This window comes from Salvia splendens, chromosome 9, assembly GCF_004379255.2.
Source record: "Salvia splendens isolate huo1 chromosome 9, SspV2, whole genome shotgun sequence".
Taxonomy (NCBI): domain Eukaryota; kingdom Viridiplantae; phylum Streptophyta; class Magnoliopsida; order Lamiales; family Lamiaceae; genus Salvia; species Salvia splendens.
In genome coordinates this window covers 9,440,758-9,457,111 of record NC_056040.1, presented here as the reverse complement: position 1 = coordinate 9,457,111, position 16,354 = coordinate 9,440,758, and the positions used below count along the sequence as shown (strand labels likewise).

At 40.0% G+C, this 16,354-nt stretch overlaps 4 protein-coding genes across 4 annotated transcripts; 1 reads left to right on the top strand and 3 right to left on the bottom strand.

The window, feature by feature from the left end:
• Nucleotides 1–807: 807 nt before the first annotated feature.
• On the bottom strand, nucleotides 808–7,155 carry LOC121749122 (zinc finger MYM-type protein 1-like). The gene is made up of 3 exons (XM_042143723.1): nucleotides 5,923–7,155; nucleotides 5,652–5,795; nucleotides 808–1,038 (listed from the first exon to the last, which is right to left on the bottom strand). Exons 1-3 carry the CDS (start codon nucleotides 7,153–7,155, stop codon nucleotides 808–810), a joined length of 1,608 nt encoding a protein of 535 aa, XP_041999657.1.
• A 175-nt stretch (nucleotides 7,156–7,330) lies between these two features.
• Nucleotides 7,331–13,990, bottom strand: LOC121747282. The gene is made up of 2 exons (XM_042141290.1): nucleotides 13,589–13,990; nucleotides 7,331–8,189 (listed from the first exon to the last, which is right to left on the bottom strand). Exons 1-2 carry the CDS (start codon nucleotides 13,864–13,866, stop codon nucleotides 7,367–7,369), a joined length of 1,101 nt encoding a protein of 366 aa, XP_041997224.1. The 5' UTR covers nucleotides 13,867–13,990; the 3' UTR covers nucleotides 7,331–7,366.
• LOC121747283 (germin-like protein subfamily T member 1) lies at nucleotides 11,631–12,978 on the top strand. Its single transcript, XM_042141291.1, has one exon. It carries the CDS (start codon nucleotides 12,089–12,091, stop codon nucleotides 12,743–12,745), a length of 657 nt encoding a protein of 218 aa, XP_041997225.1. The 5' UTR covers nucleotides 11,631–12,088; the 3' UTR covers nucleotides 12,746–12,978.
• Nucleotides 13,991–15,027: 1,037 nt separating the features above from the next.
• LOC121746693 (40S ribosomal protein S27-2-like) lies at nucleotides 15,028–16,000 on the bottom strand. The gene is made up of 4 exons (XM_042140608.1): nucleotides 15,851–16,000; nucleotides 15,616–15,717; nucleotides 15,476–15,504; nucleotides 15,028–15,348 (listed from the first exon to the last, which is right to left on the bottom strand). The coding sequence occupies exons 1-4, from the start codon at nucleotides 15,983–15,985 to the stop codon at nucleotides 15,222–15,224; spliced, it is 393 nt and encodes a 130-aa protein (XP_041996542.1). The 5' UTR covers nucleotides 15,986–16,000; the 3' UTR covers nucleotides 15,028–15,221.
• Nucleotides 16,001–16,354: the final 354 nt, after the last annotated feature.

Sequence of the window (16,354 nt, the reverse complement as noted above, 5' to 3'; positions counted from 1 at the left end):
TAGGGAAAGTTAGTCCTTAACCACCCGACCAACAAAGATTTTTGTTCCCATGTGGCTCCGCCACTGCCCAGTCAAGGTCGGAGCCAATATTAATGAACCTGGACGACTTTTATAATTCAAATATTAATTACTACTTTCTTTTAAAAATAGAAATTGCATCTACAATAACACAATATATTTGTTGCTTACTTCGAATAAATAAAAACAATTACATACTCCTGTTAGATACAGTTATATTATTAATTGTAGAATGAAATATAATTGTATACGGGTTTATTTATGAGCTAACGAGTTTAGTTTGTTTAGCTTACGAGCTTCACCAAACAGAGATCAAACAAGTTTTTTTTTAATGAGCTCTAAATAGTTTGCGAGTGGCTTGGTTCATTTCCTTGGATAGACCCATATTTATGTGTAACTAACAAGATGCAATCGGAGTAATAAAAATTTAGTGGTCCAGACATATTATCACGTTGCATGTCTAATTCATTACAGATTTTCTCTTTTTGTAATTATGATTGATTCAACACATCATATGACAATATTTTAAACCACTGAATTTTTACTGACTAAGAAGAGAAAAAATTGGTAGGCTGATGACCAATATTTATAACTCTTTACATGCACCATGCAAATTCACCAATCCCAATTATCAAGATTATTCAACACCCAATTATAAATCCAAATTAAAAACAATGGTTCAACTTTCCCATTATTGACTTTAATGACTTTATTTGGCCTATATAAACCAATCAAACTCTCCACCAATACACAAAAAAACACCACCTCAACCATGGCATCTACACTCACTCACAAATCAACCTTAACCCTAACCCTAACCCTAACCCTAACCCTACTCTTCTCCACACTCCTCCTCACATCACCACTCTCCTCTCTCTCCTCTAATCCTGACCCCTTGCAAGACTTCTGCATTGCCGATCTCCAAGCCCAAGTTTCCATGAACGGCTTCCCGTGCAAACCAGCCTCCAACGTCACCTCAAACGACTTCTTCTTTGACGGCCTGGCCCGGGAGGGAGACACCTACAACTCCAACGGCAGCAGTGTGGTCTATGGAAATTGTTGGGATTCTTCTTACTGGAATTACAAGAGATAAACAATGCCGGGCGTAATAAAACCCAACAAGGAAGAACTAAAACTGAAAATTACAATGGAATCGAAACTGGAAATAAAACTAGCCGAGTCGAGGAGGCATCTTTCCGCAAGACGAGATACGCCTCGGTAGTGCTCTCGGTTTGGCGTGTCATCCCCAAAGATAAAACGGCTACGTCTCTGATGAAGCAGCACTGCAATCAACAGAGCTCTGGCGAACTTGAAGAGAAGAGGGCAGAGCTTCGGGAAGGAAGACAATGCGGAGAGAGTATGATGCTTGTGAGTATGTTCGTATGTTGTTCTGTATATCTAATGTAAGGAATGACTAGCCTATTTATAGGCCTAGTCCAACTGCAGGGGTCAACTCAGCCTTGATGGCTGTCATCATGGCTCATTATGGCGGGGTTGTAACCGCCGGCCGTTACGAGTTTGAAAGCTGGAGTGGTCGACGTTGAATCTAGACGTTGTACACGCCCTAGTTCAACCGTCACATGTGGACTTCGTGAAGCGACTTGATCAAGACACTGATCAAGCCATCGCTCAAGGCACAGCAGACCGAGTTGATCAAGCTGTTGATCAAGGCGCAGCATGTCAAGTTGATCAGGCTGCTGCCCAAAACTGAGGTGGTCCAAAACATTAAGTCTGGATCCAGGGACAAGCCCAAGAACCAAGCCCAAAGACCACCCAAAGACCAAATGCCAAGATCCAAGTCCAAGAACAAGGGCAAGGGCACGGGCACGGGCACGGCTCGGCTCGGCACGCGTGTGCGCGCGTGTGAGCTCTTTCACCCATCTTAGTCCACGATAATTACTAAGTGTAATAAGTCACTTAATAAATACACATTTAAAAATGTGTCTTATCTCCTATGTGGGATAATTAACACTAGTTAATTACTCCCTACACTTTCAACTCATAGCTTTATCAAAAGCTACAATGTGACCAACTTTAATCCACTATTTCTCACTCACCGGGAATCGGAATTGAGAAAGTGAATATACTACGGTCATCTACGCGGAATGTAGATCGACGCTATATCATTTAATTTTCCAAAATTAAATGTCTCATCACATTTATTATTGGTCAAACTTCGTTGACCGGACATCTTAAATCAAGATTCCAACAATCCCCCACATGAGTGGAAATAGCCAAATGCATATGCATACAGACACAAGCTCAACCTCACGAGGTATAAAAGCATAAGGATAGGTAGTTTTTGGCTTTGAACCCTCCATAGTCGACACCATCGGATACACAGGCAGCTTAGTAGCGCGATGCTTTGAACTAATCCCCCACGGCGTGCACCGAGATAATGGTGTTAACGCTTAAACACCTCAACCTCATCCGTTCTCACGTTTTGTGTCCTTTGCGTGTCCTTTGCAGCCTTGGACACCACTTTGGATTCATAAGTGTGTTATTTGAAGCGGTCTCACTTCACACTTATATAGATGATTCCTAATAGAGTATCTTGCCCTACTCGGTCTCCTTGAGAACTCAATCTCCTCGAGATCCTTAGGAGTCATTAAAATTCATAGATATAGTTGAGTGTTTTTCATGAACTCTCATAGCTTAGTTGTCCCTTTGAACCAAGTTCTTGGGATCTCCAGTCATCATGGTTGGGTTACCACTATGACAATTCTTTAGTTTGTGGATTTCAAACCCATTCCCGCTAGCAACTTATTCATTTGATCACGGTTTAACCCTTTGGTTAGAGGATCCGCTAGATTATCTATTGACTTCACATAGTCAATTGTAATCACCCCTGTTGTGATCAAATGTCTCACGGTGTTATGTCGTCGAGGTATATGTCGAGACTTACCGTTATAGAAGCCATTGTTTGCCCTTCCAATAGCCGCTTGGCTATCGCAGTGGATCAACACTGGTGGCACTGGCTTGGACCAACATGGAATATCTTCAAGGAAGTTCTTAAGCCACTCGGCTTCCTCACCAGCCTTATCTAAGGCAATGAACTCCGATTCCATTATTGATCGGGCTATACATGTCTGTTTTGTGGATTTCCATGATACAGCACAACTCCCAATAGTAAAGACGTATCCACTTGTTGAAAGTAAGTCTCAATTGTCGGATATCCAATTTGCATCACAGTACCCTTTAAGTACCGGGGGGAATCTCGAGAAGTGTAGCCCATGATTTTGAGTATGTTTTAAATATCCCAAAACCCTCACAAGAGCTCTCCAATGCTCTTTGCTTGGATTGCTCGTGTAACGACTCAACTTGTTCACGGCACAAGCAATGTCAAGTCGAGTGCAATTAGTCAAGTACATAATGCATCCGATGACCCGTGCATACTCTTCTTGTGCAACGGGCTCGCCTTTGTTCTTGCTCAAGTGAACGTCAAGTTCAATTGGAGTCTTAACCGGCGCGCCATCATAGGCTTTGAATTTATTCAATATCTTCTCAACATAATGTGATTGTGTTAAGATGATTCCATCAGACGTTCTTAGAATCTTCATTCCAAGAATTACATCGGCTATACCCATGTCTTTCATGTCAAAGTTTCTCTTTAACATGGCCTTTGTATCGTTAATTACTTGAGTGTTGCTACCCAAGATTAGCATATCATCAACGTATAGACACACTATAACATGGCCGTTATTAGTGCTCTTGATGTAGACACATTTGTCGCACTCGTTGATTTTAAACCCATTTGATAACATTACATTATCAAACTTCAAGTTCCATTGCAATGGCGCTTGTTTCAATCCATATAGAGACTTTATGAGCTTGCATACCTTTTTCTCTTGTCCAGGTACTACAAACCTTTCGGGTTGTTCCATATAAATTTCATCTTCTAGTTCACCATTTAGGAACGCGGTCTGAGCATCCATTTGATGAATATCAAGATTGTGCAATGCAACAATAACAAGAAGCACTCGGATAGATGTAATCCTTGTTACAGGTGAATAGGTATCGAAGAAGTCATGCCCTTCCTTTTGTTTAAAACTCTTTACTACTAGTCGGGCTTTATACTTATCCACTGTTCCATCGGCCTTAAATTTCCTTTTAAGTACCCATTTGCAACCTAGAGGTTTCGCACCTTCAGGTAGATCTACCAACACCCAAGTGTGGTTTAGCAAAATTGAATCAATTTCGCTTTGAACAGCTTCTCTCCAATGTAGCCCGTCTGGGCCATCGAAGGCTACTTTTATAGATGTCGGTTCTTCATCTAACATAAAAGCAATGTAGTCAGGACCAAATATTTTTGGTGTTCTGACTACTACCACGTCTTAGTACTGTATCTTTTGGATCGGGCCTTGCATGCTTGCACGATTCAGGCTCCTCATCCACTGATTCAGAACTAGTGGTTTCATCCTAAATTCTTGTCTCAGAATTGGATGCTACGTTTTCCTTCCTTTTACAAGGAAATGTATTTTCAATAAATACCGCGTTTCTTGACTCAATTGTTGTTCCCACGGTCACATTCGGTATTTCAGACTTGTGGACAATAAATCGATATGCACTACTATTAAGTGCATATCCAATGAAGATGCAATCAACCGTTTTAGGTCCAATTGTAACTTCTTTGGACGGAGGAACCATCACATTTGCCAAACACCCCCACACTTTGAGGTATTTGTAGGATGTCTTCCTTCCCTTCCACAACTCATAAGGAGTAAGATCTTTGCCTTTGAGGGGGATTTTATTCAAGATATAGTTGGCGGTCAAAACCGCTTCCCCCACATGTTATGTGGTAATCCTAAAGTCAGAAGCAGTGCATTCATCATCTCTTTTAGAGTTCGATTCTTGCGTTCTGCTACACCATTAGATTGTGGTGAATATGGTGCAGTCGTTTGATGGATTATACCACTTGCGTTGCATAATTCCTCAAACGGGGCTACATATTCGTCTCATCTATCGCTTCAAATCGTTTTGATTTTACAACCAAGTTGATTTTCAACTTCGTTCTTATACGCTTCTATTGCTTCATCTTTGCTTCTCAAAAGATAGATGTAGCAATATCTTGTGCAATCATCTATAAAGGTGATAAAGTACTTTTTACCACCTCTTATTTGCACAAATTTTAAGTCACACACATCGGTCTGAATTAATTCAAGGGGTTTTGTGCTTCGTTCAACCGAGTGAAATGACAACTTAGTCATTTTTGCTTCAAGACAAATTCCAAATTTATCTTGGGTATCCACTTCATTAGCCTTTAGTAAATCTAAATTCACTAATCTTTTAATGACTTTTGAATTTATATGTCCCAATCTACAATGCCACAAGTTTGAATACTCAATCAAGTAAGAGGAAGTAGCCGCATTGTTATTGATAGCCAAAGGCTTGGGACCATGGCGCGTAGCCACACTAAGCTTGAAAAGTCCATCGGTTACATAACCTTTTCCGAGGGATTTTCCAAACTTATACAAAACAAACCTATCGGATTCATATACAAGTTTAAAACCATTATTAACTAGTATAGATCCAGACACTAGGTTCTTGCGGATGTCCGGCACATGCAGCACATCCTTCAAGGTGATCGAGACGCCAGACGTCATCTTGAGGATCACATCTCCGGTTCATTTCACTTCGGATGATGCTTGATTCCCCATGTTGATCTTCCTCCCATCAACAGGACTGTAAGTTGAAAACTTACTCCTATCGGCACAAACATGAGCAGTTGCTCCCAGTGGCGGAGCCAGAGATTTTATAATGGGGGGTCCAAAATTAAACTTCAAAAAAAATTACATAAATTAAATTATAAGGTTCATAATGTAAAAGTCAAATGCAATCACATCATAACATTTGTCTTCTATTCTTCATCTTCTGAAACCGCTGCATAATAGTTTCATTGGTAACTTTAACAAACACATCCTTTTCGATGTAAGGAACTAAGCAATCATTCAATAGTTGGTCTCCCATGCTATTACGTAGAGAAGTCTTGATGATCTTCATTGCTGAAAAGGCTCTTTCTACTGATGCAGTGGCAACTGGTAAGATCAATGACAACTTAACTAATGAATAAACCATTGGAAAAACTTCATGTTTCCTTGTAGAAACCATCTTTTGAGCAAGACCACTGATTCCTGATACTTGTGAAAACTTTTCATCTATGCGCACATCGAAAATAAAGTTCTCAAGTTGACTTTTAAGCTCGGACAAAGCAACTTCAGAAAATTCAGAAGGATAATACCGTGCAAGACGAAGCAGCTTCTCCAAATCAAATGCAGAAAATAAATCCCTAGGATCAAAACATGACATGCATAAAACTAAGTCTGTGTTGACTTCATCAAAACGTTGATTCAACTCTTGAGCTTGCAAGTCAATAACAGAACAAAAGAGCTCAACTCGATAATAGTGGAGATTCTTCATTTTCTCAGCTCTACGTCTTCCTTTTTTTCGAGCTACAAACTCATCTTCCATGTCAAGCACATCCAGTTCATATTTGCTACAAAACTTAGAAACATCAGCAAGCAATACATCCCAATCTTTTTCCCTCATTATTTGCAGACGTGATTTTGCTACCTTGACAAGATTCATCGCATTAACAATGTCTTGATCTTTCTTTTGTAGCACTTGGGAGAGTTCATGTGTGATTCCCAAGATTTGCTTCATAAGATGTAACACAAAGACAAACTCAAAACTATTTATAATTTCTAGCACATCATCAGCTTCAGCCCTTATTGAATCGTCATGACCATTCTCCCCAACATACTCAAGAACATCAACAATAGAAGAATATAAATGTATCAAGTTGACAAGAGTACCGTAATGTGAACTCCAACGAGTATCTCCAGGTCGCTTCAATGACATTTCTTGATTTAGTCCTCTTCCTGTGCTTATTTCATCACTTGCAATCTCTTTAATAATATTCTCTCTCTGTTTCTCCAGAAGTATATCTCTGCGCTTACAAGAACCTCCAACAGTATTCCACAAACGAGAGATAGAATTATAAAAAGATCCGACAATTTTATGTTTTTTAGCAACAGCAACAATCGTGAGCTGAAGCTGATGAGCAAAGCAATGTACATAACAAGCACTGGAATTTCTCTTGAGTATCAAACTCTTCAACCCATTGAATTCTCCTCTCATGTTGCTTGCGCCATCATATCATTGACCTCTCAAACTAGATATACTTAAATCATAAGTAGATAACAAATAATCAAGTGCTTTCTCAAGTGAGGTTGCAGTTGTATCACTAACATGAACAACACCAAGAAAACGTTCTATAACACATCCATTCTTGTCCACATATCGCACCACAACACCCATTTTCTCTTTGACAGATACATCTCGACACTCATCAACTAATAGCTTTCGTTGTCTCAACAGCAAATGCATTTATAATATCTCTCTGAATATCTGGTGATGTAAGTTTGAGATTGTCTAGAGCATTTTTTAGCACAACACTAGCTATCTCTTCATTGCAAGAAGAAATAACTTTCAAGAACTCAAGAAAATTACCTTGATTTAATGATTCTTCTGACTCATCATGACCGCGGAAAGGCAATCCTTGCATTATAAGATAACGAAGAGAAATAATCGTTGCATTTAATCGCAGACGGTAGTCAAGCTTAGACTGTGTTGACTGTTTTGCCAAAGAGACCTCAATGTGTTGGGCTTGATTCATCAAATCCTCACATGCTAATCTGCACCTGTTATGAGTACTTTTATGGTTTCCAACATGATCTCTTAATCTTTCTTTCTTGCGCCAGACCGTAAATCCCCCTGATACAAAAGCATCTTGTCCATTTCCGTGGAGTCTTGAAAAAAGATAGCAATATAAACAAAAAGCTGCTTCTTTTGTAACACTATATTCCAACCAATCCTTAAATTCATCAAACCAATGTGAGACAAATTTACGTTTTCGATTTCCATCTACTGTAGGACGAAAATCATGATTACGTGGTTGACACGGACCTTTAAGTAAGTAAGCTCTGCGAACTTGTTCTATTAAATTTGGTGGATAACTCATTATATCAGGTCGTTCTCCTGGATCACTTGGAAGATTCTCTAAATCAACCTTACTTTTATCTTCATACGATAATTCTTGAGGTTGAAGAAGTGAAGGTTCAACTGATGAAGAATCAACGGAAGAAAGTTTCTTGAAATAACGATTCATATACCTACAAAAATAGTCAACACTGATTAAGTTCAAAATATTTGATATTTTCTGTATGCAAAACTATTAACACACACATCAAATAAAGAATTGGAGTTATAAAATTCTAACTACAGAACCACCGTAGTCCGTAGCCATTGAATTACATAAGCTATCTTCTTTCTCCCCCTTTGAATTATTATTGCAGCCAAACAAAAAAACAACCTATGTAGAAAAATTAATTGAATTATATTTGAGTTTTGAATATACCTAGTTCTAGTTTACTAGATTTCAGACTTGGAACGGCAGAATAAATACGCTAAATTCAAACTTGGAACGGCAGAATGAATACGCTAAATTAAGAGGCACGATTCATATATATTTTGCTGAAACCTATCTCTAATATTATATTTATTATAAATTATAATTATTGTGAAATTACTAAAATACCCCTAAGTTTTTTAAGAATTAGTGGGGGGACCATGGGCCCCCCTGGCCCCACCATCCCTCCGCCCCTGGTTGCTCCAGTGTCGATGTACCAGCCTCCCTTGTTTTCAATCAAGTTGGCTTCTTCGGTGACCACAGCAATGAGGTCGTTTTCATCCCAGTCTTTGAACTCCTTCTCAACGACGTGGGTTGTCGGCTTCTTCTTCTTGCTGCGGCAGTCTTTGGCAAAGTGGTCAGTTTTGCCACACTTGAAGCATTCGCCTTCAAATTTCTTTGTAGGCTGCTTTCCTTTCCCTTTGTCCTTTTGACTTGGGCGAGAGCGTTTGTTGGAGGGACCGCCCCGCTCCAACAGATTGACTTTGGCTTCAAGCGGGCTAAAGCCCTTAGCCTTTTGGTCGCTTTTGCGCACATCAGCCTCAATGCGCAATTTCACGATCAAGTCTTCAAGGGTCATCTGATTTCTCTTGTGTTTGAGATAGCTCTTGAAGTCCTTCCAACTAGGAGGAAGCTTGTCAATGATCGTGCACCTTAAGAATTTTTCGGGCAAGGTCATCCCTTCAGCCACTAGTGCGTGGATGATCATTTGGAGCTCTTGAACTTGCTCCATGATGGGTCGAGAGTCGACCATCTTGTAGTCTATAAATTTGGATGCTACAACTTGTTCAGTGCCTGCAGCATTATCTATGCTATAATTCCTTTCTAGGCTTTCCCACATCTCTTTTGATGTGGTTACAACGGAGTATACATTGTACAAACTATCATCTAAAGCACTTAGAATGAAATTTTTACAAAGATAATCTCATTTTCTCCAAGCTTCATAGTCAGCCATGACTTCAAGCCTAGTCTCTTGAGCGCTTGGCGCGGGCGGCTCGTTTTCCGTGAGGAAGTTGGCGACGCCCAATGTTGTCAAGTAGAAAAACATCTTTTGGTACCACCTTTTGAAGTCAGATCCTCCAAACTTTGGTGGCTTCTCGGCAGGTGGCATCATTCTTGGTGCCAAAGGTGTCGTACTTGGTCCATGGAAGGAACCAATTCCATTGCCCCCGAAGGGGCCAACAATGTGGTTGGGCATAGAGCCCCCACCATTCATGTTGGGCATAGAGCCCGCCATGGTCGTACCAGCCCCGAAGGAACTAGCACCCGCGTGAGACCCGAAGGCAACAGCACTCGATCCATTAAAGGATCCGAATGAATCTCTAAAAGTGGAACCAACCGATCCACTCGAGGTGGATCCACCAGTGGGCCCAAGGGGGTTAACAAACTCCCAAGAGGTTGTAGATGAAGATGGATAGCGCCCGGGAGTGGGCATCATCGTCGGAATCGACGATGTGTTGACCGGTGTAGTGGTCGACATGGTGGATGGAGAAACGGCGGTGGTGGTGGCAGCGACGGTGTTGGATTCAGTCGACATCTCCAGCAAAGGTATTATGTTTCGAAAGTGATTAATTCAGTTTAGAGGTCCAAATTCCTTCAAAGGCAAGTCTATCTCGTCTTGCGATTGTTGGGATTCTTCTTACTGGAATTACAAGAGATAAACAATACCGGGCGTAATACAACCCAAGAAGGAAGAACTAAAACTGAAAATTACAATGAAATCGAAACTAGAAATAAAACTTAGCCGAGTCGAGGAGGCCTCTTCCGCAAGACGAGATACACCCCGGTAGTGCTCTCGGTTTGGCGTGTCATCCCCAGAGATAAAACGGCTACATCTCGGATGAAGCAGCACCGCAATCAACAGAGCTCCGGCGAACTGGAAGAGGAGAGGGCAGAGCTTCGAGAAGGAAGACAATGCAGAGAGAGTATGATGCTTGTGAGTATGTTCGTATGTTGTTCTGTATATCTAATGCAAGGAATGACTAGCATATTTATAGGCCTAGTCCACTGCAGAGGTCAACTCAGCCTTGATGGTTGTCATCGTGGCTCATTATGGCGGGGCTGTAACCGCCGGTAGTTACGAATTTGAAAGCTGGAGTGGTCGACGATGAATCTAGACGTTGTACACGCCCTAGTTCAACCGTCACATGTGGACTTCGTGAAGCGACTTGATCAAGACACTGATCAAGCCATCGCTCAAGGCGCAGCAGGCCGAGTTGATCAGGCTGCTGCCCAAAACTGGGGTGGTCCAAAACATTAAGTCTGGATCCAGGGACAAGTCCAAGTCCAAGGGCACGGCTCGGCTCGGCGCGCGTGTGGGCTCTTTCACCCATCTTAGTCCACGATAATTACTAAGTGTAATAAGTCACTTAATAAATACACATTTAAAGATGTGTCTCATCTCCTATGTGGGATAATTAACACTAGTTAATTACTCCTTACACTTTCAACTCATAGCTTTATCCAAAGCTACAATGTGACCAACTTTAATCCACTATTTCTCACTCACCGAGAATCGGAATTGAGAAAGTGAATATACTACGGTCATCTACGCGGAACGTAGATCGACGCTATATCATTTAATTTTCCAAAATTAAATGTCTCGTCTCATTTATTATTGGTCAAACTTCGTTGACCGGACATCTTAAATCAAGATTCCAACAGAAATGTTCTTGCATTCCCAGCCCTCAACACCCTATAGCTCCTGACGGCCTCAACGCGGCCCACTCCCACCCCCGGGCCACAGAGGAGGGCATAGTCGTGCAAGGGAAGCTGCTGGTGGGGATGATCTCCACCTCTAGCGTGCTCTACTCGAAGAACTTGACTGCAGGGGAGATGTTCGTTGTCCCGAGAGGACTAATGCATTTCCAGATGAATGTGGGAGATGAAACAGCCTTGATCTACACTGCTTTCAACAGCCATCTACCGGGAACTGCTTCCGTTTCTTCGAATCTGTTTGGATCGAAGCCTTCTCTGCCAGACGATGTTCTCATGAAAGCTTTCCAAGTTAACAAGACTGTCATTGATCAAATCAACTCCAAATTTGGTTGAAAACTACCACTTTTTCCGTCCAAGTTTACTTCTGAATTTACTATGTTAGATGGAAAATAAGATTGTATTGTTATTTTTCATGTAACTTTCTTGTGGGAAATAAAATTAATTTATTAGCAACCAACCTCCACAAGACTTGACTTCTGTCAACAAAAAAACAGTCCATCTTGTCTTAAAATATATTACCAAAATCCTCACAATAAACCTAACACCCTTAAATATGCTACTTGTTCTTTCTTGAGCATTATGAAAAGGTAAACTACAATAGTCAAAATCTAAGTTCATTAATTTCACCTTCAAGCTTATACTTTTCCTTGCGGTTGGCTGACAGGGACAGGGAACTCTCTGACTCCGTCCCGTTACAACGACATGCTCACTTAGATCATTTCCATCCTGCAAAATTTTCAATCTGTGACCAAGATTCAACCACCTACTGCTATTATACTTCATAAATCTAACATTGGCTTATATTTTCTACTATTGACTTTCATAAAATATGGCCTATAAATCAATCAAAATCTCCACCATTAGGAAAAAACATCACATCCTTCCATGGCCAAATCACCCCTAATCCTCCTCTTCTCCACACTCCTCCTCCTCTCATCACCACTCCCCACTCTCTCCTCAGATCCTGATCCACTGCAAGACTTCTGCATTGCTGATCTCCAGTCCCCCATCTCCATAACCGGCTTCCCCTGCAAACCGACCTCAAACGTGACCTCAAACGACTTCTTCTTCGACGGCCTAGCCAAAGAGGGTGACACCAATAGCCCCTTTGGCAGCAGTGTGTTGCAGGGCAATGTTCTTGCATTTCCAGCACTGAACACTCTAGGACTCTCGATGAACAGAGTCGATATAGCCCCCGGTGGCCTCAATCCTCCCCACTCGCACCCCCGGGCTACAGAGACGGGCGTGGTCATCCAGGGGAAGCTGCTTGTGGGGCTGATCTCCACCTCCAACGTGTTCTACGCGAAGAACTTGACTGCAGGGGAGATGTTTGTGATCCCGAGAGGGCTGGTGCATTTTCAGAAGAATATTGGAGAGGAGAAAGCACTGATTTTCACTGCTTTCAATAGCCATTTGCCTGGTGCTGTTATTGTCTCTCTGAATCTGTTTGGCTCGCGGCCTTCCGTGCCTACCGATGTCCTGACCAAAGCTTTTCAAGTTGATCAATCTGTGGTTGATCAAATCAAGTCCAAGTTTGGTTGAAAAGTTCTGTCTTTTTAGTGTTTTTACTTCTGAATAATGATCTTTGGCAGCAACATATTGCTAGATGTAAGATTGTATTTTTATTTTTGTGTTATTTTGATGTTGTTTGTCTCAGTGTGGAAATATTGAATTAATAAACAAAAAAAGGCATCATTGTTTCTGGAAATATGACATGCTGGTTTCATTAAGTCAATGATGAACAATGTTGCCTCATTTTTTATTGGTTTCTGAAACCTAATGCCTCTTGTCAAACAATAGTATTGTTATTGGACTATAGATTTGGCTGAGTCTTGTTAATTTAATTCCACCTAATCTACCTGCAAGTTACAACTTTGTAATTTGTTAATTGTGATACTGACCTAGTTATTACTATACCTAGCATGGATCTTGACATCATGTTTGTTAAAGTTGACATCTTTGTCTGTATATTATTATTCAAGTAGAGTAATTTATAAGGTTATAAAAAGAAAAGAATGTCACTAGGCATATGGTAACTGTCTAAATCATTGGGGTCGAACATAGGCTATATTTTCTAAATTCCGAGCTTGAGAGATAATCATATTCAGTTTAATCTTCTGAGACAAGGTAATAAAGGATGAAAATAACAGCATGCCTATATTGTGGCGGTTGAGATGTACTAGTCTTCTATATGATCTATGTCTTTTGGGAGGTAAAATAGGGTTATTATGATGAAATTTACAGTTACATATATGCATTTGATTATTGAAAACAAATTATCAAAATCCAGCAACATGGAAAGAAGAAAACCAAATGACCATTTCCTCAGTTAAACACTCTTGCTGTCTGCTCATCACCTCACCACATTCTTCCATAACAACAAACCTGCAGATGGGGCAAGTGTTCTTGAAATGCGGCATCGACAGCCATCTCTCCATGCAGTCCGTGTGGAACTCGTGCAGGCAGGGAAGCACCCTCGTGCCCGCCCCGCCCTCCAAGCTCGACAGGCACACCGCACACTCAGCCATATCGCTCTTGCTAGCCTTGTTTGGCGCCAAGAGAAGAGTGAGTGTGTGAGAGATGAAATTCTGTAATCCCATTGAAGGACTAATAGAATATATGTGATTCATTAACACATTGAGTATTAAGTAGAGTAGGAGCATTTTGTTTTTATAGGAGTGAGTGAATTATATATGTATATTACATTGCTAGTAAAGGGTCGATTTTGTGGTTAAGGGCGTTATTTGCGTGGTGGGGAAGTGAGAAGGTTGTTGAGAATTGAGAGTGTTCAACACTAATTGGTTGCACCTACAAATGAGGGAGGCTCAAAGCTGGTGTTGCTTTTTTACGGTATTCCCATATAAATATAGCTTCAATTTGGTCATTTGTTTAGGCTCATCCAATCTTGACATACTAAATGTGATATTCACTTAATTTTAATTTGTACTACCAAGTAATACTAGCTCTTAGTATGTAGTAGTAATATTTTTTGTTTACTACTAGTATTCTCCAACAATCTCACTACTTTGTAGGACAATTGTTATATATGCATGTGACTTTGACACTGCATCTTCAAACAGTTGATTCTTGTTGCAACGGAAAGCCGTTGCTTAATGGAATAACAATTTTAAGACCTGCTTTCGTTTTCTGACAGGCAAACACCAACTCTCTAAATTGACTCTCAATTGGAAACGTCTGAAAATTTATATATAGGCTGAACTGAATTGTATGAGGCATTTATATACAAGCTGAACTAACAAAGCTTATGGATCGTCTTGGTTTATTGAGCTAGGTTGTGTTTAGTCACTACATAAATTTGACAACTAGAACGCTTAAGCTTACCTACGCATTGCAATTAACTAAAAAATTTATTCTCAACAATTAAGCACATACATTATACATAAACCTCGACTAGTCGAAGAGACAGACAGATCAAGAATATAATATGAACAATTCAATAAAAAATTAGGCTTATTTATAACATTACATAAAACAGATCAACGAAAATTTCAGATATACTACAATTAATATACACAGATAAAACCAAAAACGACCATGTCCAAACCCACAACAAAGCAGCATACAAGTTCAAAGCACGAACAAACTATTAAATGAAAGATGAATTCCACTAACCAAGCATTATGAAAAAACAAAAGCAATCTTTAATATTGGATCCATGAAGAAAAATCATAACATTAGGCACAAGCTTATTTCGTAGTTGTTACACTACGAAAGCATGTCATTTAGATGTATCAAAAACAAAACTTGAAGACGAGAGAGAAACACTATCAGTAAGTAAATATGTGTGAGGAACAAGCATGAGCTTAAAAAATGATAAGAGAAAAATTGGTCAATTATAATATAACATAATTCAGAGCTAGGATAACATAAGGGTTACTTCTAGAGAAACTCAAGAAGTATAAACAGCAGCATTACATTTCAAAAAAAAGTGAAAACAAGCGACCAAAAAACTCTGGACTCACATTCATTAAAGAATGTGAAAGGGAGTGTATGTTCTTTAATCGCCCTTTTTTCGGAAGGAGCATCCCTCGGTGAGGCGGGCACGGCCACCGGTTGGTTGGCACAGCACTGTCTGGCAGTTTCCACACACAACAACGGTTTGGGAATGGCTGAAAACAGTGGTTCTGCAAATACATACACATTTACATAAATAAATGATAAATTCATGACAAGAATTTCAAATCAACCAGCAATTGATTCGCAATATTTTAAATTTAACAGTTCTATGTTTAAAAATCTAACAAAACTTACATGTTGAAGCAACCCTGACACTTGACATCCTACAAAAATAACAAACATTTCCAATTTAAACTAACAAAAAACATTAACTTGAAATTGAAAATAAAAAATAGGAACCGAATAAGCGAAAATAAAAACTGTATGATTACTACCATGAAGAATGAGTTTGGGGATTGCACGAGGCGCTTGAGCTTGTGCTTCCTCTTCTCGAGCTCAGCCGGTGGGTTGAGCAAATCGACATCATTAGATAGAACCTGTGAACAAGCAGCAAAATATGGTTAATTGAAAACAGAACAAATCAATTAACGATTTTTTGGTCAAATTATTAGCAGAATCATCGAAATGAAATAGAGTAATTCGCAATAATAGGTGAATCGGAGGCCGTACCATATTTGCTGGGGAGAGCGCGGCGTGAGAACTAGAGAGAGCTTCACGCAGCTGCGGAGAGTTATAGCATTGCAAATCTAGGTTTTCAATCACGGGATTATATAGTAGTGGGCTAATTTTATTTGGGCTCTCCATGTTGGGCCGAGTTAAATAACTAATTTTGGGGAACAATTCGTATTGATGTCTAAAAATCTAACCACGAGCACTAAATATGGAGTAGTAAATTACAGGATTGAGGAATAACTTTTTAAGATGTTTTAAATTCTAATTGCAGCGACTATTCGTGGTTTTAAAGATTCTATTTTTATTTATAAGACAGATTTGATTTATAAGACAGATTTGAATATTTGATTTTTTGGGTTGACGTAACACTGCACAAGCCCAAGAATAAAGGCATGGGCCCACGGAAAAAAATCATTATTGTCATAGTACAAAAAATGACTTGCACAGAAAGAGGTTTTTATGTGGAGATTAAGGAAATGTAACTATGAAGCTATCTCCACT